At 38.6% G+C, this 21,130-nt stretch overlaps 1 protein-coding gene across 2 annotated transcripts in view; it reads right to left on the reverse strand.

Moving 5' to 3' along the window:
* The window catches only part of SMYD3 (SET and MYND domain containing 3), a 778,929-nt gene that overhangs the window by 571,157 nt on the left and 186,642 nt on the right, over window positions 1-21,130 (reverse strand). For both annotated transcript variants that reach the window (XM_059144970.1, XM_059144971.1), the window contains exons 3-5: window positions 18,088-18,195; window positions 16,062-16,119; window positions 14,151-14,287 (exon numbers count right to left, since the gene is read on the reverse strand). In XM_059144970.1, the coding sequence (XP_059000953.1) occupies window positions 14,151-14,287; window positions 16,062-16,119; window positions 18,088-18,195 (303 nt within the window). The remainder of the gene's footprint in view (window positions 1-14,150; window positions 14,288-16,061; window positions 16,120-18,087; window positions 18,196-21,130) is intronic.

Genomic DNA, 21,130 nt, shown 5'->3' on the forward strand with positions numbered 1-21,130 from the left:
TAAAATAAAAAAAAAAAAAACAAAAAAAAACCTCCATCTCAAGACTATCATCCGTTATCACAGTCTGCTGTAGAATATTCTAAGAATCTACAATGTACTGAGCTTGGCATAAAGGAAGACAAGAGGAGAAGGATGACAGTCTTGGTTTCAAAAAACTTTCAATATAATTATATTTATTTACACATGTTGCTTTTATGTCTCCCACCAGATGGGACAGAAACGAAGTCTTACCTGTCCTTTTTCCAAAGAGTATTGTGGATAGACTCAACATAAATTTGATGAACTGAAATTGATTCTTTCTCACCTAAAATATCCAAGTAAGAAGCCTAATACTTTGTATTGATCCTATTCCTCTACATTTTCAATATGTTCTAGAAATAAAGGGAGCTTAAAGTGACAAGTCAAACCAATTTTTCCCCGCTTCTTATTGCCAATATTAATATCACAGTGACACACAGGCTGCGAAAGAGTTCGGTCCCGGAAGAATGCCCACCTAGCCAACTAGAATAGCAGTATCACAAAACCGCCCATCAAACCAACAAACTCAAAACAACAATACCATATGACACGTGAAAGGAAGAATGGTTTACATTTAAAATTTATGATATCACAAAGACATTCTAGAATTTTATGTTCAATGTACTGAATAAAAAGAAGCTGTTATTCAAAGGACGATTAAATGACTTCAATGTGTGAGAATTAATCACATTTTCTCATACTTAGGATTCTGCTGTCACTTAAATATAAAGACGGAAAGTACTGTAATGTCAACATTCTAACACAACGTCAAAATAAGCCCCCTAACTACTATTCACCTAGAAAAATGCAAAATTACGTATTTGCATAAAATTTTAAAAGCTTAATTACACTTAAGAGTTTTTAAAGCATTTATTCTATATTAATATAATTAACAGAACATCAGAGTTGTTTCTATTTTTGAGTTGTTTAAAATATTTAGTGTTACCAAGAGCGTAGGCCAATATATAGTGTGAGCAAGTATGTTGGCCCACACTCTTCTCACAAGCTCTCCACAGTAGGCCCAAATTCCAGCAAAACAATGCATTTATCAAAACATGTCAGGACGCCTGGGTGGCTCAGTCAGTAAAGCATCTGCCTTCAGCTCAGGTCATGATCCCAGGGTCCCAGGGTTGAGCCCCATGTCAGGCTCTCTGCTTGGGGGTAAGTCTGCCTTTCCCTCGCCCTCTGACCCTCCCCCTGCTCTTTCTCTCTCTCAAATAAATAAAATGAAAGAAAGAAAGAAAGGCAGGTAGCTGGATCGATGGATGTCACATTATGACATGAATGGAAAATATATGCAGATAAAAACTAAGAACAGGTGCTTGGATTGTTATATTCCTCCAGGCAAGTGCCAGGATAGTGAACTGGCCAGTTTAACATGAAAGGAAACAGAAAAGCTCCAATGTATCAAATACAGTGGAACTGATGCAAGTGGCAGCCTAGAGAAATGTGGCAGGAAGGGTGCATACCACTCTTATTCCCTCCCTCAGCCAGCGGAGGGTCTCCGGAGGCAGCTACCTCTCATGTTCCGTGTACACTGTGGTCAATCAAAACCTGAAGTTATTGGGCTTTGAAATCTCACTCAGAAAAGACCAAGCTGGACTATGGAGGAGGTATTTCACAGAGAAATGCTCTCAGGAACATTAATCAGGTTTTGGAAAAGGGAAAGCCACTTGCTGACTAGCTTCACAGCCAAAGGCTTTCAGAGCCAAATCCATAGCACTCTTCCCATGAATTACAATTTAGCAAGGCAAAGCCTACCTCATTCTAGAAATATAAGTGCAAACAAGCCCCAAGAATTTGTTGTCTATCAAAGAAACAAATGGTCCCTGCAGAAGGGGGAGAAAAAAAAAAAAAGCAGATTTAACTAATCGTAAATGTACTCTGCTTTAGGAACTCTAGACATGACATGCAGGAATCCAGGTTTTTAAAAACAGAGCAAAGAGCTTACCAAAATAAACCTTCCTTCACAAAAGAATCACAATAGAACTCCGTGAATCCCCAATTTTCCTACTTCATATCACTTAATATCTTATTTATAGAAATTAAATTTACAAGCAAGATTTTCAGGAAAAAATACACCACACAATATACCATTTAATCATATGTTTATCATTTGGCTATAAACACAATTACAATTTATCACTTGGCAGCTTTTTCAGACCTTTTTCAAAAACCTTTTTGATTCTCCAAAAAGGACCAGAATGGTAGGAGACAAAACTACCTAAAAAGACGAAAGCCATGAACAGACTGGGAGGAAGGACTCCAAAACGTCTGGATGTGAAATGCTGCCATTCGTCCTTGGCAGCCGATGGCTTCTGAGGGGTTGAATGAAGCCTCTGGCTCTTCCCTTCTGTGATAAGCTGGCCAACTCACCAGCACCTGGCTAGAGGGACCGAATTACAACAAGTGCCTGCTCTTGATTTTTTTTATCCACTTATATTTTATGCTTGTTCCTTCCCATTCCGGCTACAACGAGACGTATCTCAGAGAGTTGAGAAAGACTTATCAGAAAAGGGGAAATTTGACATGAATCTTGAAGAATCAAAAAAATAGTAATAAAAAGTGCCAGAAAGAAGGGGGCTGAAACTCTACATGCAGAGGTCAAAATTAGGGATCTTGACTATTGGGGAAATGACAAATGGCAAAGCTTCCGAGTACCCTGAATCCACCTCAACTAACGCTGATGACTTCTCTGAAACATGTGGGTGATCACACTCACAGAGACGCTACATTATTCTATAACTAAAAACATGAAGGCGGGCGCCTGGGTGACTCAATCATTAGGTGTCTGCCTTTTCTGGGATCCAGCCCCACATCTGGCTTCCTGTCCTTCTCTCCCTCCCACTCCCCTGGCTTGTGTCCCCTCTCTCGCTGTATCTCTCTCCGTCAAATAATCTTAAAAAAAATTTTTTTTAATAAAATTAAAAAAGAAAAAAGAAAGAAAACATGAAGGTGTTTTCAAAAGGACTTTTTGGTGCCAAAATAAGGGGCACCTGGGTGGCTGAGTTGGTGCAAAGCAGCTGCCTTTGGCTCATAATCTCAGAGTCCCAGGATCTAGACCCATTCTGGCTTCCCCCCTCGGTGGGGAGTCTGCTTCTCCATCTTCCTCTGCTCTTCCACCCCCTCCTACTACATACGTGCTCACTCACTCAAATAAATAAAAATCTGGAAAAAAAAAAATCATCCAAGTCTAAACATTCCTTGCCATGTGGAAAATACTCTGCTACTCCAATAATCTAAAAGGTAATTATCTTTAAAACTAAAATCTTTCTTCCATAAAATGCAAAAGATTTTGCAAGATTCTCTTGGTTGACTTTGAAGAGGTAAGATGTCACAAAGATCAACCAAATCTCACAATACAGAGGAAATATTTTCAGCTCAAAAAAGTTATCATTATAGCATGAGTGCTCTAAAGAAAAGCTAGAAGCCTGACTGCCAACCATTAGCAACACACATGGATATCTTCCAGAAATGGGTTTCCAAAATCTGATCATCTCCCTGTAATTATCTAATATCAAATCCAGCAGTGTTGACAAAGCAGAAGCCCACTCTACTACTGCTGATGATCGTTACTTGAAGCTAAAGCTTCTTTATCAAATTAGAACAACTTACAAGTAGATACTCACTACCTCAGAAGCCAAAGGAACACAATGACCTCCATCCGCTTGCTTACACATGTGTACACGTACACACACACACAGGCCATAACCGGGCCTTGCTGACTTGTCACTGGCTCTCATGGCCTCTCCTTGTGAGTTCTCATACACACGGGCAGCTTTACACATCGGCTAAAACATACCCTGGCCTGTCAAAAATAATTCCCTATCCAGAGAATGTACTTGTCCCGCCTACCTTCATTTGTTACTATCACAGCAACATGCTACTGTTAAGATCTAGCAGTTTAAAGAAACATATTGACAATGCAACAACATAAAGGAGTAAAAGGTACATTGAGAGAATCCATGCAAATTCCTGGTCACTCTGCAAGGTGCTAGGAAAATGGTTACACCTCTCAAGTTACCGGTAGCCAGCTCTGGGACTACTGTGGGATGAGGTTTGCAGAGTTCTCAAATGCAGAGGATTAAGAAGAGGATTCAAATGATCAGATCTGCTTTCCAAAAAATACACACACACACACATATTTTAAGTGACAAATATCCAAATCTCACAATATAAAGGAAATATTTTCAGTTCAAAAAAGTTATCTTTATAGCAATCATCACTGATGACTGAGAGATTAAGAGGCAAAGAGATTAGTTAGAGCCACTTAGGTAAGATAGAAAGGGCCTGACGTGGGTCAGTGGCAACAAATATAAAAAGAAAAGAACACAGATAAGAGATCTTGCAAAAGCAGCAGGGCATCTGAAGGAAGGAAAGAGGGAAGAACCAGAGGGCCCGCTGAGGTTTTGGGCATGGATGACTTAGGAGACCACCACACCAAGAGAAAAGACAGAAAAAGTAAAGATAAGAAAAAGTAAAGATAAGCAGCTGTCTTATTGAGGACAAGATAGAGTTTAAGTATCGTTCATGATCAATCTGAAGTTAAAACAGATCATGGAAGGGAATATTTTTATTAATAAGGAGAAAATATAAGACTGGACACCAGAAGAAATAGCAAGGCTGGAACTGAGGCTTGGGGGATTTTCAGCACATAGGCAGCCACGTTGAGCAGGGGCCGTGGAGTACTGCCATTCAGTGAGTAAAAAGAGAATAAGCAAATAAGTTTTTAAACAAAATGGTAAGAAATGTAGGAGAATCAGAGGAAGGTCATGCCAGAGGCCAAGTAAAATATTTCTAAACATTAGACAATATCACACCTTTAGATCTCCACATTAGAGGTTTTCGCTGATACTGTTCTCAGAATCTTGAACAAATGGAACACAAGAAAACCCAAAGTCCCCAACTATTACAAAAAACTTCTGAGGCACCAAAATAACATTCCTTATCAACTTCTGCTCTAAACCTAAAATGTTGTTGTGAAGCATGAATAAGGCCCCAGGACACCAGCCAGCAAGTTGCATGGGCTCCTCAAATGATGACGTGGCTCTGCCATTTCAATAAACTGCTGCCAGCTGAAGAGGGAAAGCCGAAGAGGGTAAGAAAGTGCCGTGAAGGTATTTTTCATCCTGATCCTAATTCAGCTGATCCCAGGTAAACAGGTCTGCACAGTGAGTGCCTTACAAAAATTTTCCTATAAACATCGAAACTAAAAACAAATTATTTTTTTCTTTAAAGATTTCCTGATGTTTAGAGAGAGGAATAAGTGCTAGCAAGATGGGCAGACGGAAAGGAGAGTCTCAAGCGGACCCCACACTGAGCCCGGAGCCGGGGATGGGGCTCAGTTTCCCAGCCCTGAGATCACTGCCTCACCGAAACCAAGACTGGGACGTTTGATCGACTATGCCACCCAGGCCACCCAAACCCAAATTATTAATTGAAACTTGAAATAGGGCCCACAAGTGCCAAGCCCAGTCAAACACAGTTCCGACGCTTTTCTTTTATTTGACAAGTATTTGTCCAAAAGTGGTATTTGTAAATTACTTGCCTATCCCATTAATATCAGATATAAGTTTTAAGGTCACATAAATACTCCTCAAAGAAAAAGAAGTACCCAAGAAGGTCGAAGAGGATTTTCTTCTATATTGCGCATATATTCTAGTACATTATAAAATATTCTAATCTGTAAATGCAAATATTTATAGAATCATAAAAAAAAAAAAAAAACCCACCTCTAATAATGGCTTAAAAATGAGACAGATCCAGGCTAACTGCTCTTGAATAATTAATGTTTTAATATTCAGTACTTCAAGGTTATGGAATCTAGATTTCACAAAGTAGCTTAACTCCATGCAAATTCCGTTCCAATCACGTTCATTGTCACCTAGAGTTGTGGCAGCATCAGTTCGGAAACACTTGCTATGAAAAACCCGCCCTCCTCCCACACACCCTGCCGGCACTTCCTCAGATTTAAATATATGAGGGAGAGAGGTGTGTAAGACAGGATGTATCACCTGTATGAAAATAGCAGGAATCCTAATTAAATAACTCAGAGCTTTGCCTATAGCACCACTTTAGTACTGGTGGTAGAAATCTTATCAAATATTCTCATTTTGCTCACACTGGATTTCGCTCCTAAGGCGTTATTATAATAGTTCGTGATTAGAGCTCTAACACAGAACTCACATAACCCAGAATGCAGTATGTGAAATAAGGGGCAAATCTGAAATTAAGAGAGCCAGGTTAAAGCTCTGGCTTTTTTTGTTTTTAAAACAATGTGACCTTAAGCATTCCTCATCTACAAAAGGAATAAAAATGATATTGAATGACTCAGAGGGCTGTTTATAAGAGCTATATGTGATTGTAGTTGTTAAACTACTCTGTAGAGTTAAAAAAAAAAGTTAACTGAAAAAAGAAAGGAAGAAAGAAATGAAATCAGGGTAGTGCAGCACCAGGCAACTCATGATAGATCTCTTCACAGTCTCTTGATGTGCTGATATAAGACAGAGACCAGGGTCTTACATTCTCTTTTTAACTATTTATTTATTTCGGGGACATCTGGGGGTCTCCGTCGGTTAAGGGTTTGCCTTCGGCTCAGGTCATAATCCCAGGGTCTTGGGACGGAGCTCCCTGCTCAGTGGGGAGTCTGCATCTCCCTCTGCCGTTGCTCCCCCCACTTGTGCTCTCTCGCCCACTCACTCTCTCTCTAATAAGTAACTAAAATTTTTAAAAATATTATTTATTTATTTATTTGTTTGTCAGAGAGAGAGAGAGAGAGAGAGAGAGAAAGCACAAGCAGGCAGAGTGGCAGGCAGAGGCAGAGGGAGAAGCAGGCTCCCTGCTAAGCAAGGAGCTGGATGTGGGACTTGATCCCAGGACCCTGGGATCATGACCTGAGCTGAAGGCAGCCGCTTAACCAACTGAGCACCCAGCTGCCCCTCTCTTTCTTTTATTTATTTATTTTTTAATTCTCAGAGAATTTTCTCGTCGCATATATTCTGTTTCCTTCTGAATGCAAAAATTCTTCTGGCTTACAAAGAATAATTCAAGAGTTGGCAAACAATGGTCCATGGCCCAAGTCTGGCCTTCTACCTGTTTCTGCACAGCCTACAAGCTTAGAGTGTTTGACTACATTTTTATTTTTTTTAATTATTTTTTTTAAGATATTTATTTATTTATTTGACAGAGATCACAAGTAGGCAGAGAGGCAGGAAGAGAGAGAGGAGGAAGCAGGCTCCCTGCTGAGCAGAGAGCCCGATGCGGGACTCGATCCCAGGACCCTGGTATCATGACCTGAGCCGAAGGCAGAGGCTTTAACCCACTAAGCCATCCAGGCATCCCTAACTACATTTTTAAATGTTTAGGGGGAAAAAAAAAATGGGGAGGCATAAGTTAAAGTATATGAAAATCAATGTTCAGTGGCCAAAAACAAAGTTTTATTAGAACACGGCACCCCCATTCACTTACATGTGGCCCAGGCAGGCTCTCAGCCACCAACAACAGAGTTAAGAAGTTGCGGTCTCAGCACACACTACAAACTGCCACGATACAGTAAAACTTCACTTTAGCCTCGTGGCCTATGACACCATATTGACCATCCGGACTTTTATAGGAATGGTATGCTGAACTCTGCAATAACTAACATGATGATTCATCCTTTCCTGAAGAACTGAGGATAATGGCAGCCTCTCTGATTCTGACCTAACAGCAGTCTTCTTTTCACCTAGTCTTACATGTTTGTAGCAATATATTATTTTTTAGAGATATTTATTTAAATATGCTTCATTTAAAAAAATGGACAGTTTTCATGCAGTCCTTTATTCAGTCATCAATTAAATACCTACTGCATACCATGAAGGTAGGCAGCAACTAAAAATAAAATTTAATTCCTGGCTCTAAGAAAGCCACACTTGCAGCAGGGAGGGGGAGGCCTGAATGACTCGGTCAGGTAAGCGTCTGCCTTTGGCTCAAGTCATGATCTCAGGGTTCTGGAATTGAGCCTTGTATCAGGGATCCCTGTCCAGGGGAGAGCCTGCTTCTCCCTCTCCCCTGCCACTCCCCTCTGCTTGTGCGTTCTCTCTCTCTTTCTCCATCTGTCAAATAAATAGGTAAAATCTTAAAAAAAAAAAAAAATGAACAAAATAAATTAAAAAAAAAAATAAAAAGTCATACTCGGGTAGGCAGACACAGCACTCCAGTTCTTGCCACTGAAGGGAAGGCCACAGCAAGGAAACAACCTCTGCCATTTCACAGTGACATATTGTCATTTAAAAAATATAGCCTCATTCTGAATTAACGGCAAGTTGTACACTCAAATAGAGAAGGCAACAAGGCTTGGCAAACACGTTTATCCATCAATAGTTTTAATTACAGCATTAGCCTTTCATAAGCAATTAACCTTGACCAACACAGGTATGAATAAAAATGCTGATTAAGAATTTACTAATTATCCTTCCCAACTTCAGAAGTTAGCTAGCATCTGGTCTTTATAATAAACATACACCAACTCATCATAGGTTATTTACACTTAAATGAAGATAAATATTAACTGAATGGCTAAAAACGAAGAACATGAAACACACATTAAAAACACAATGACTTGTTTTGTTTTGAAAGCCCAAGTGTCCTACAAATGTCACTTTATTTGGAAGAATGTTTTTGAGAATAATGGTCTCTTGAACCAACGCAGAGATTCAATTTATTGTAATAAAGAGAAAACCATATAAATCATAAGTGCGTCAGCATTTTATAATTACAATGCTGGGATCTGCGCACAGTTAAGCATCTTGGCTGTTTGCCTGCTTTCCTTAAAACCAGACGAGAGGCGACATTCCCACAACGAAGTCTTCTAACAGCTGTGCTGAGCAGAAACGAGGGATGTCCTATCTAGCAGCTACCTCCAAGCAAACAGATACAAGCACCCCAGTGATCAGAGGTTAGCAAGATACAAGCACCCCAGTGATCAGAGGTTAGCAATCCTGATTCGTCTACTTGCTTTTAGTAGTAAATATTTAATGGCATATTTTTCCTTAATGGAACCCAGGCAACATCTGATCAGTCACTGGGATCATTTAGTAATGCAGTCGAAGTTATCATAGTGCCATTTCCCATCAACTTTGTAATTAGATAATTCATCACTTTATTAATTCAAAAGATTGCTTTCTTTACAGTGGGGAAACCCAACTGAGCTGATCAACAAAAAGACTCTAAAACATGATCCTGCATGAACTTGAAACCCTCGAGAAGCAAACATACACACTCTTGATTTTTCAAACCAAAAGAAGTAATATTCTTCCCACAAATTAGCCTACCAGCAACAGTGAGGTAATAAAAGCACCCTGCACATCTAGAAATAAGAAGGCTAACAAACTGAAAATTTTAAATTAAAAACTGAATATATCAAGAACAAGTTTGTTCCCACCTTCTACTCAGGCACAATGCTCTTCAGTGAATTAAAAAGGACCCCAAAAAAGGGTTATTTAGTAATTTTTCCTTCTGGCTGATTTTACACGCTTTACTGAAATTATGAGGTTATGGCAGAATATCACACAGATTTGTAACACTCACATCACACAGCAGCCAAACCAAGCATGCAGTCTCAAATATAATACTATCATTACTATTTTCTTATGTATTATTTCTAACATATCTCAATCAAAAGTATTAAATTACTATTTCTTTTCCTATCATGAATTAGCAAGATTCTTGGGTGAACACATTTTCCACTGCTCCTCCAATAAAAAAGAATTCTATCCCAGTAATAAACAATTTGATCAGGAGCAAAATGAATATAAATTTTAAATAGCAGCTTACAAAAAAAAAAAAAAACCTTCTTAACTAAACTTATTTTCAAGTCTGTACAACCACCGTGTATACTGAAAAAACAGCTGCAATTAATAACATTAAAATTTAGAGTTTAGAAAGGCAGGCTCTGAAGGTCGCATATGTGCCCTAAAGAATAAAATAACATGCTACCAGAATAATTATTTTGTTTGAAAGGAAAACAGAGAGAATATCTTCTCAAACAGATGTGGAATTTCCAATCAATAAATTCTGTGGCAGTTGTACAATATTACAGAGTTCAAAAGTACTTTTCAGAAAGCTCTAGAAACACAAAGACACATTTTGTAGTCAGGAAGGCAACTTCCAATTTAATGTCTGTTTTTGAAACATTTTATGCAATTAGTTCATTTTCTATTTTATTACACTGATCTTACCACATCTCTCATCGGTTTACCAAATGCATTTTTTTTAAAGATTTTATTTATTTGTCAGAGAGAGTGAGCACAGGCAGACAGAGTGGCAGGCAGAGGCAAAGGGAGAAGCAGGCTCCCTGCTGAGCAAGAAGCCCAATGTGGGACTCGATCCCAGGATGCTGGGATCACGACCTGAACTGAAGGCAGCTGCTTAACCAACTGAGCTACCCAGGCGTCCCACCAAATGCATTTTTAGAAAAGGAAGTTCTAAGTCCAGAAAAAAATAATTAAGTTCTTTTTTCTCAAACTCTGTGCAATAATCTCTTAAAAAATAAATAAATAAATAAATTATCTATTCTTTGCATAGGAAATAAACTCAAATCCAGGTCTACTGACATTAAATTTAGGCATTAATAACTATTATGCATAACAATCAACATACAAGGGCGCCTGGGTGGCTCAGTGGGTTAAGCCGCTGCCTTCAGCTCAGGTCATGATCTCAGGGTCCTGGGATCGAGCCCCACGTCGGGTGCTCCACTCAGTGGGGAGCCTGCTTCCCCCGCTCTCTCTGCCTGCCTCTCTGCCCACTTGTGATCTCTCTCTCATTCTCTGTCAAATAAATAAAATCTTTTTAAAAAATACAAAGAGAGAGAGAAAAAAAGAGGGAAATCAAGAAAAGACTCTCAGCTTCAGAGAACACACAGTGTTCTGATGAGTGTCATGATGAGCGCCAAATGAAGTATAGAAGTGTTGAATCACTAAATTGTACAACTAAAACTAATACCATGCTGCATGTTAACATTAAAAAAAAAAAAAAAAGATGAAGCAGAAAAAGAAAAAAGACAAAAGCCTAGCAGGAATTAATCAGGAGCTCAGGTTAAAAACCTTCTCATTCTCCACTGAGCCCTTTTGATTCAAGGCAAGGGCAAGTTTAACAAATATATGCATATTCCCAAGTAAGACTTTTGATTTGCTGAGGTTTTTGCCTTAGTGGAAAATTTTCTGATTTATAATCAGCCACACATTTCTATAACCTGTATCAAGGATGCTTTGCACATGGTAGGCCTACAAAAAATATATATATAAAAGGTCTGCTTGGGGCGCCTGGGTGGCTCAGTGGGTTAAGCCTCTGCCTTCAGCTTAGGTCATGATCCCAGGGTCCTGGAATCGAGCCCCGCATCGGGCTCTCTGCTCAGCGGGGAGCCTGCTTCCCTTCCTTTCTCTGCCTGCCTCTCTGCCTACTTGTGATCTCTGTCAAATAAATAAATAAAATCTTAAAAAAAAAAAAGTCTGCTTAATTGAATAAGTGAATTCACTAACTCCTCAGGTAGCCAAGAGGCTTCATAATAAAGGATTAATTGTAAGGAATGTTTGGAAATCTCAATTTTAAATAAAGAACATGTGTTTGAAATCTAAGTATTAAAAATATCAAATAAAAAACAAATTCAAAAATTATTGAAACCAGGTGACAGAGACATGTAGATTCATCGTACTAATCTCTCTACTTTCAACTCAAAAAAATTAGGATATAAACAAATATAAAAAAGTTCTCAGAACTCCTTCTGCCTTAAGTGACAATGAGATGAGCTAAGATATAAGCTTAGAAGGTCTAAAACCTGCGCAGAACCAGAATGACTACAAAAGAAGGGGACCAAAAGCAAAATAGAAAACCGGATTTTCTTTATTGGGACAAGGCAAAGCCAGCTCTCTTCAGCATAAACTGGAAGCCAGTGCATGTGGCTGAGAACGGCAGGGCAGCCTGAAACTATGCCACACACTCTGTACGGCTGGACACACTGTGGGGTCCCCTCCTCTTTGGTTAATTCTAAGCCATGAAGACAGGGAGAGAGGCGTATGTTGGTATAAGATCCTCTAACGGTCTCCAGCCACTTCCAATGCGTCCGTCATGGCCGGCACCGCGTACACTTGCCATGGCAGCAGCCATCCCTGAGGCTGGCATGACACCGATTAACTTCAATATTAGACTAGTCGACTTTTTGATATTTTATTTATCTGTTTATTTGTTTGAGAGAGACACAGAGAGAGAAAGTGGCAGAGGGAGAGGGAGAAGCAGAGTCCCCAATAAGAAGGGAGCCCGATGCAGGGCTCGATCCTAGGACCCTGAGATCATGACCTGAGCCGGTGGCAGACACAACTGAATGAACCACCCAGGCGCCTCTAGACTATTCTATTAACAACAACAACAACAAAAATGACGACAAAGAAGAAGAAGGAGGGGAGGAAAAGAGGAGGAGGAAAGTGATCCCTTTTAAGGACATATGTATAAGCAGAAAACTAACAATGTATAAAATCTTAGTAAAACTTCTGCAAGGAAGTACAGGAGCCATAGGGTAATGTTACTTCAATCTACATTGTAAGGCAGAAATCACAAATCTGAGCCCACTTCCCCCCAAAATCTCAAATATGTCTTTGTTTTGTGACAATAACAAATACAACTAAGTGTGGAGAAGGGAGAGCGTATGATTAAAACTGCGTCTACGTATTTATAATGACAGAACTTTCCCCTATACAGCATGGAAAGAATTTCACTGTAAGAGACATGAAATGAAAAATTTTAAAAAGAAATATGAGAAATGAAAAAGTAATTCACATGTTATATTGAACAATAAAGTATTTTTAAATATTCTCCATAAATAGTAGTAACACCAGTAATTACCACTTGAACAGTTGCTAACAACAAAAATAACGGTCACAGAAAAGCCACAGACTTAACACCACGAATGAAGATACAGTCAACACAAGGCATATTTTTATCTTACAGGAGGCATTACTCTGTAGAGTGTCTAACAACAAAAGCACCAGTGTGTATTGTACACACAGTACTCCTAAAGACTATGATTTTCAGAAGGATGTGAAATAAACAAAAGAGACACTTCTCTTATGTATTATAAGTAAACACTGTATTTTGAAATCAGTTTTAAACTGGAGACAACCAGAATGTAATGTTAAGGTGATACTGCCAGAAAATCATAAAAACATACCCTGAAGTATAAAACTACAAATCAAGAATACATGTCGAGCAATCACACAAATCACCTTTGAATTCTTAGAAAACAGGTAGATCACAAAACATACTTCAAAAATATTCATGGAATGATATGTTAGTAGATGTGCACTTATGAAATGTAATAGCACTGGTAAAAATCACCGTCGAATGTTAAATTTTACTTATCATTAAAATGTGATCAATATCGAAGGGAACCAAAATACACACTATGGGAAAGCCAGGACAGCAGACACCCGGCAGTGGGGACGCATCTGCCCCTTTGTCCTTATCCCCGCACAGAGAGCAAGAATCAGCTGGTGCGTGCTTTCTCCCCGGTCCCAAACAAGCCATCGGAATGATTTACAGACAGAACATGTCACGTGACGACTACCAAGAGACCCCACACAAAAATACTAAATTAAACCTATTTTCTATACCTGACATAGGATTTTACGGACCTGGAACATTTAGATGGATTTTCAATAATTTTTAAATCAGAAACGGTTATATTTTCATATTAGTTCGTGATCACATAATCAAGAAATGGATTCCAATATATTTTTCACTTCAAAAACCAAGATCCATCACTGAAAGAACATTGAAATGGGAACCTTAACAATCCATTCGTAAGAAACAAGAGAACAGGCTGTTTCCTCTGGAGAAAAGCAAGCACCCTCGTGAGAGTATGAAAGGGTGCTTTGCGTACCGACAATGAACATAAGCGGGCCATGAGTAAGAGAATCGATAAAACAGAAGAAGTAGTAATACTCCTTTCAACATAAGCAGTACATTCTCTCTTTCCCTCGCTGTTAATGTAGAAGAGTGATTTAAGGTATGAAGGGTCCTAAATTTTCATGGATCAACAACAAAATAAGAAGTAAAGGGTTGATTTACGGCATTAACAAGGAAATCAAACACTTAACACTTACTTTTGCAAAAGCTTCGAAAATGTCAAAGGAAGGTGGCAGCTGAGAAGCGTCCTGGATTTCTTCTCTCATGAAATGTTGAAATGTCATTACGAGTTGCCTAAGGCCCTCTTTCTTATCTTCAGTCAGTTTGTTAATATCTTTTTAAAAGAGAGAATAAATAGCACAATCACATAGTGAATTTTTAATAGACAATTTTCAGGTGTTCGATGTTAGCTGTTAAACCAGATTTATCCTTCCTGGATTCCATTCTGACAGAGAGCAAATACGTTCCTTTTTATTTTTTCACAACTACAAATTACAATACCTACATTATCAAATTGTGCCAAATTCCATCTACTATGTAAGATCAAATTCTTTTAAAACAGAATGAATACATATACAGATGAAAAACACTACAACTAAAATCAGGCAAGATGTGTGTTACAGGTCCTCTATATCCCCCTGGACACACTCTCAACCCACCACAACCACATCAACTCAGTGAATTTAAGCACCTCTTCCCATGAAACAATTTTCAACCAGGTATGACCAACTGATAAACAGTATATCTCAAAGGAAAAAACAAAAATAAAAGGAAAAAAAAAGTCAAAACTTTACAGCCAGAGTCTAACCGATGAAATGTGTCATTTAAAAAGTACATCAAGGGACGCCTGGGTGGCTCAGTTGGTTAAGCAGCTGCCTTCGGCTCAGGTCATGATCCCAGCGTCCTGGGATCGAGTCCCACATCGGGCTCCTTGCTCGGCGGGGAGCCTGCTTCGCCCTCTGCCTCTGCCTGCCATTCTGTCTGCCTGTGCTCGCTCTCTTTCCCTCTCTCTGATAAATAAATAAAATCTTTAAAAAAATAAATAAATAAAAAATAAAAAAATAAAAAGTACATCAAGAAGAAAACAGGGGCCAACCAAGAAATCTCGTCTTCAAGTTATTCCCACATTGAATAAACAAGATGTGGTGCTGCTAAAACCCAAACAGAAGGAGTAGATCCCAGAGCACAGTCGTCAAAAAACCACCCCATTCAAAACTCAATTTAATTTATACCACAAAAGGTGTTAGGCTAAGAGTGTAGACAGCAAGGGTGGCACCACTACTGAGCAGGGCTCCCATTAACAGTAAGACTCCCAGCGAGAGATATTAATTACTTAGCAGTAATATAACATGAAAAAATGACTAATTAGTTCTCTATTAAAACTGAAAAGATACATCAAGTTGAACTATAACATAATTCTGGGGCTCATGTCAGCTCTACATATTCTCTTTAAATTACTTGTTCAACAGAACAATTAACCCACTAATTTCTTAAATAATAATTTATTATCATTGGCACTTAGAATCCCATAACCATAAATCTATATTAGATCATCTTTGTATTTGTCTCCACCCAGAAATATTAAACTGTATAGCAAAGTTTACTCTATGAGCTTTGGCTACTTTGCAGTTGAAGTCGTGGACAACCTCTCTGAAGGGGATCTGTGCCAGTATGAAAGGAACATAAGTCCTACATTGACTGAACACTCAGACTGAAGGGTCTGTTAGTGTTCCCAAATATCACGGCCGCCACCACAGGAATGGAAAAGAAGAACGTGCAATGCTATCAAACAGCCCAAATCCCCTACACCATCTACTTTGCTCATTATCTAAAGGACCAGTAACCCGGGAAGCCCCTTGTTCACATCACTGTTCCCTGGCATCAAAAAGAAACAAAGATCAGGTTCTAGTACTTTATAAACTCCTAAAAGGTCAAAACTACCCTGGAGTAAAATAAGCTAATGTATCAAGCATATATAAAGACATGAAAAGGTTTATTAGATTTGCCTCACATAATAAGGAGACAGAACAATGTTAAAATGAAAGCAATGCACAAGGTCAGCAAAAAAAATGATAGGATTTTTTTGGTGCTGATGGACAATCACTTACTTGACTCCAGATCATAAAATGAGTAAAGTTTCTCCGATTCAGACGGTGTTTCTTCCATCTATAAAGCAAGGGCGGAAAACACCAAAAACAATTTCAAGTGTTCCAATATATCAATGCATATATTTGAATCTCTTTAGATACTTAAATAAAACTCTTTAAAAAGACGTTGTATATATTCCTCCTCTTCATCACTTTCTGAGAGTTGAATTATTCAGTCAGTAACAATTTTAAAATAAAATCTAAGTTATGACTTAGAAATCAAGTTATCATTTTAATTTCCAAATGGAAAATTCTTTTACAAAAAATTCTCATACTTTTATTTCTTTTTCCCCAGCTCTACTTACAGACTTGTGTCACTGTAAGGATTTTACTACTAATTACAGAAAAGCAGAGATGGATGAATAAAAGTAAGAGTTTATTACAAACTGCAACTTTCACCAAACTACCTTGAGTCGAAAGTCAACAATGTCCTTATCTAAAACATAGGAGAATCACAGATTCCCTGGGTTGTGGTGGGGATGAAATGAGGTCTATCCTGCAAAGCAATTAGCATGGGGCCTGGAAATCCTAAATGCTCAATAGAACAAATCTATTATTATCAGTGCTTTCTATTAGATTCTGATCCAGTAGGTCCTGGTTCTCTTTCTGATATTAATAAAGTAAAAAAAAAAAAAAAAAGTTCAGCCCCAAATATAGTGATCATACTTCTAATATCTAGCAATTAAAGAAATGCATAATAACAAACTTGATCTGAATGTATTATGCTACGAAATAAATTTGTATATATTAGTTCAACACAATATATGTATTTGCAAATAGTAACTAAATATATAATAGAAGTTATATATTCAGACCAAAGACAATGCTCATTTGGTATTCCACATCCATTTTTTAAAAATTGAAGTATAACTGACAAAAAACATTGTGTTAGTTTTAGTTGTAAAAACGTATTTTTCCATGATTAAAAACTCTCTATAAAATCTTATAGCCTTCCCGTACCCCAAAAAAGTCAATAAACAACAGGACGGAAGAGAGCTTTATTCTGAAATAATTTGAGAAAGAGATATTCATGTGAAAGCCTGGCAAAAATAAGTCTGGAGGGTATTGCCAGAGGCTTATTTCACAGAATCTAGTGGTTGTTTAGGCAGAGGAGAGGGAAAGGACTGAAAACAATTTCAGTGAAACTTGGCTATTTAAAAAAAAAAAAGATAAGCACTCTTCCATGTAAGATTAATTATCATCTAATTAAAACCTCACTTTAAGAAGCAAGTGAAAAGGGGGCGCTTGGGTGGCTCAGTGGGTTAAAGCCTCTGCCTTCAGCTCAGGTCATGATCTCAGGGTCCTGGGATCGAGTCCCGCATCGGGCTCTCTGCTCAGCAGGGAGCCTGCCTCCCCCTCTCTCTCTGCCTGCCTGTCTCTGCCTACTTGTGATTTCTATCTGTTAAATAAATAAATTTTTAAAAAATTAAAAAAAAAAAGAAGCAAGTGAAAAGTTATACACCTGCCCTATGCAATAGTTCATAGTCGAAAAGTAATGAAGACAATGTAACAGACATTTCTGATTAACTCATGCCTTCAATATATGACCTTATGTTTCTAGGGGATTACACACACACAGGGCCATCAAAGAGGGCACTGTGCTGTCCAGCCACACTAATGCTGTGGTTAACAGGGAAATGGCAAGTTTTTGTCCTAAGCTACTCCCTGGAATAACCTGCCTTCTACCTTCACAGGGGTCTAAAGTCGGCCTTAAATAATAATATGGGGCACTAGGTGGCTCAGTTGGTTAAGCGTCCTCCTCTAGACTTCTGCTCAGGCGGGCTCTCAGGGTCCTGAGATCGAGTCCTGCCTCTGGCTTTGAGCTCAGCAGGGAGTCTGCTTGAGAGTCTGTCTCCCTCTGACCCTCCCCCCATTCAACTCTCTCTCTCTAAATAATACAATCTTATTCAAAATATACATAATACACACAACTCCAAGTGCTCTACTTAATTAAAACCCAAGCATATTCCATGAGTTTTATACTCACAAGTTTGAAAACAACTCTGCCAAGCAGTCGAACAGAATCCGGGGGATACCTGGGTTTGCAGTTTTTAAGGCATTTGCATTCCCGCTTGTGGTCCGGCCAAGCTTTTTTCTGTTAAGACAAGAGTGGAGAGGGTATATGTTGTAACTTTCATTTACACCGGTTTTGTGTAGAGAGTGATCAACATGAATTTAATGTCAACAGCTTAACTATAACTACAAAATAGAAAATGAAAGCAATATTCTAATACTATCAATGATGCAGAATCCAGTCTTTGCCAAGCATGTAATTACCAGGCGTGGACTTCAACGCTTCTCTCCACCTTTAATTTACTGCCTAGCTATTACCTGGCTGTGGAGTCCAAGGAAGAATCATTATGGCTTACTTAATAATTTATCGGATAGTCTTTTATCTTTTAGCTGATTAATAGGATTCAATAAGAGACAGTGATTTTGAATACAAAAAGAAAATATCACACCAAACTAGAAAATAAACACATGGTTCAGGAAAATCAAAACAGGGCAGATGGCCTTCTGAACTTCTGTGCTGCTTTAGGGAGTAGAACTATCAGGGGCTAACATAACAATAAGTATGAAACCTTTTGTTTTTGAAGACCACACAGAAAGGTTCTTAACTACAGTGACCAAATGTCATTTGCCCAGGACTGCTGATGTTTATTTATGTTGTCCTGGCCTAGTCACTAATAGTGCCCCTTTTCATTTTGAAAAGTACGCTTTGGATGATAAATTATAAGGTCACTTAACCCACCATCCTACCCATGTGCTAGTGTGGCTGAAAAGACCACTGAGTCAGTCTCCAAACCTGAGGAGAGAGGACAATGGGGAAGACACTGTCTTCCTGAATCCTGGAGTCAGAAATGCTAAGGCTCCTCCACATGGAATGACTTCTATAGGGAAATACACCCCACAGTATCTAAGACTTAACCCTGGTGAGTGGGAGACAGCTCGACCACATGTCGGACACGTTCCATTCCGACTGAGCGCTACAAGTTGCATCATGGAAATGCCTCACGCTCATGTGCATCCTGGCTTCAGAAACTGTGAAAACGCCTCCCAACTCCAGGCCCTATGAAATCCCTCCAGGAGGAACTCTCTCTCTCCCACCTTTAGAGCAAACATGCAGTACAACCAGAAATTTCAAACCTGGGGCCGCCTGAGTGGCTCAGTTGGTTAAGTGTCTGACTTCAGCTAGGGTCGTGATCTCGGAGTCCTGGAATGGAGCCTCACTTGGGGCTACAAGCTAAGCGGGGAGTCAACTTGTCCCTCTGCCCTCCCCCAACTCGTGAGCTTGAGTGCACTCTCTCTCTCAAATAGATAAGTTTTGTAAAAATTCAAAAGTGCTATAACTACTTTGAAACTGTGAGTTTCCAAAAAAGAAAGAAAGAAAGAAAAAGAAAGAAACAAACAAACAAACAAACAAACTGTGAGTTTCAAGCCAGCATTTTGCTCAGAAACTGCCCGTGTTGAGTTCCTGGGTGAAGGTGTGGCTTGTCCACTATTTCCTACAAACTCAAATCTTGAAGACACTGTTTGTAAGGGGTGCATCACTTCTTTTATCAACGTGACCCATGACTGCCTCGCTTCATTTCTTCTTATCCACTACAGCAATGCTCTTGATGTGATGTTTCTAATCTTTTTGTTTTTTTAGTATTTTATGTAGGTTTTTTTAGTTTTTTAAGCTTCACTCACTTCTAAACAAGACTCAGTTGTTTCAAAATAAAGATGTAAATGAAATAAGGTTGTAAAATTAGAAACGAAAAAACATTCGAGTTATTTTTTTAAAAAAATTGTCCTCTAGCATTTACTTAGCATTCTACAGTATGTCAGACACATGGCTAAACAATTGAAACATTTTATTTTCACAATAATCCAAATGGTGTACCGTATCCTTACATTAAAGATGAGTAAAGTAAGGCAGGGTAGAATGTCACCACCAAGCTACATAAACATAAAAGAGAATAAAAGTTCTTAGTATTCTACCCATAAGATCGAAATAATTGCCATGTCTTCGCACTACATTTACCTGACTTGCCTTACAGGCAAGGCAAAAAGTAAAACATAATGGCTTATATAATTCTCAACTGATAGAAAAGAAAAACACAGCTTTACCAAGTATTAAATCACAGGAGGAATTTATTCCAAGAATGCTAATTAACATACTGGACAATTATAATGGTCAACACATAACTACTTCTAATATCCATACTCACTAGAAGAAGTAATATTAAACTATAAGTCAGTGAAAGAAAATTTTCTATTGTTTAGAGGGCTGGTCTTGGAGAAGCAATTAGCAACTTACCAATATGGGTAAGATCCCTTAGAAAAATACCATATCAACAGGGACTGTACTGGAAGAGACTATGCTGAGTGAAATAAGTCAAGCAGAGAGGGTCAATTATCATATGGTTTTACTTACTTGTGGAGCATAAGGAATAACATGGAGGACACTGGGAGATGGAGAGAAGAAGTGGGTTGGGGGAAAGTTGGAGGGGGAGATGAACCATGAGAAACTGTGGACTCTGAGAAACAAACGGGGTTTTGGAGGGGAGGGTGGTGGAGTGTTGGGTGACCCCGGTGGTGGGTATTGTGGAGGACACATGGAGCACTGGGTGTGGTGCATAACAATGAATTTTGGAAGACTGAAAAGAAATAAAATGAAATGAAAAAAAAAAAAGAAAGAAAAATATGGTTCCATTGTCAATTAAGTTTGAAAACTGCTACATAATATCCACCCTGCTTAGAGATTGGAGATAATTCAGTTTGCTAAAAAGCTCTGCATGAGAGAAACTTGTATAACTTAGTGAACAGTTTTCTGTGATTGTTATTGCCATCCTTTGGGAAGTTAGGTTGGTAGACATGGACTCCCATATAGCTATATATTTTCTTTCCTTCATCTGATCTTTCAATGAGAGTGGGTTTAGCAAACAAATTCATGATCATTCCCACTGATAGAAAACTATCGCTAATATTTTTTATTTCTGATTGATGGGTGAACCACAACTTTGGTAGAAGAGTTTTCACTTGGT

Source organism: Mustela lutreola, chromosome 14 (genome assembly GCF_030435805.1).
Source record: "Mustela lutreola isolate mMusLut2 chromosome 14, mMusLut2.pri, whole genome shotgun sequence".
Classification (NCBI taxonomy): Eukaryota; Metazoa; Chordata; class Mammalia; order Carnivora; family Mustelidae; genus Mustela; species Mustela lutreola.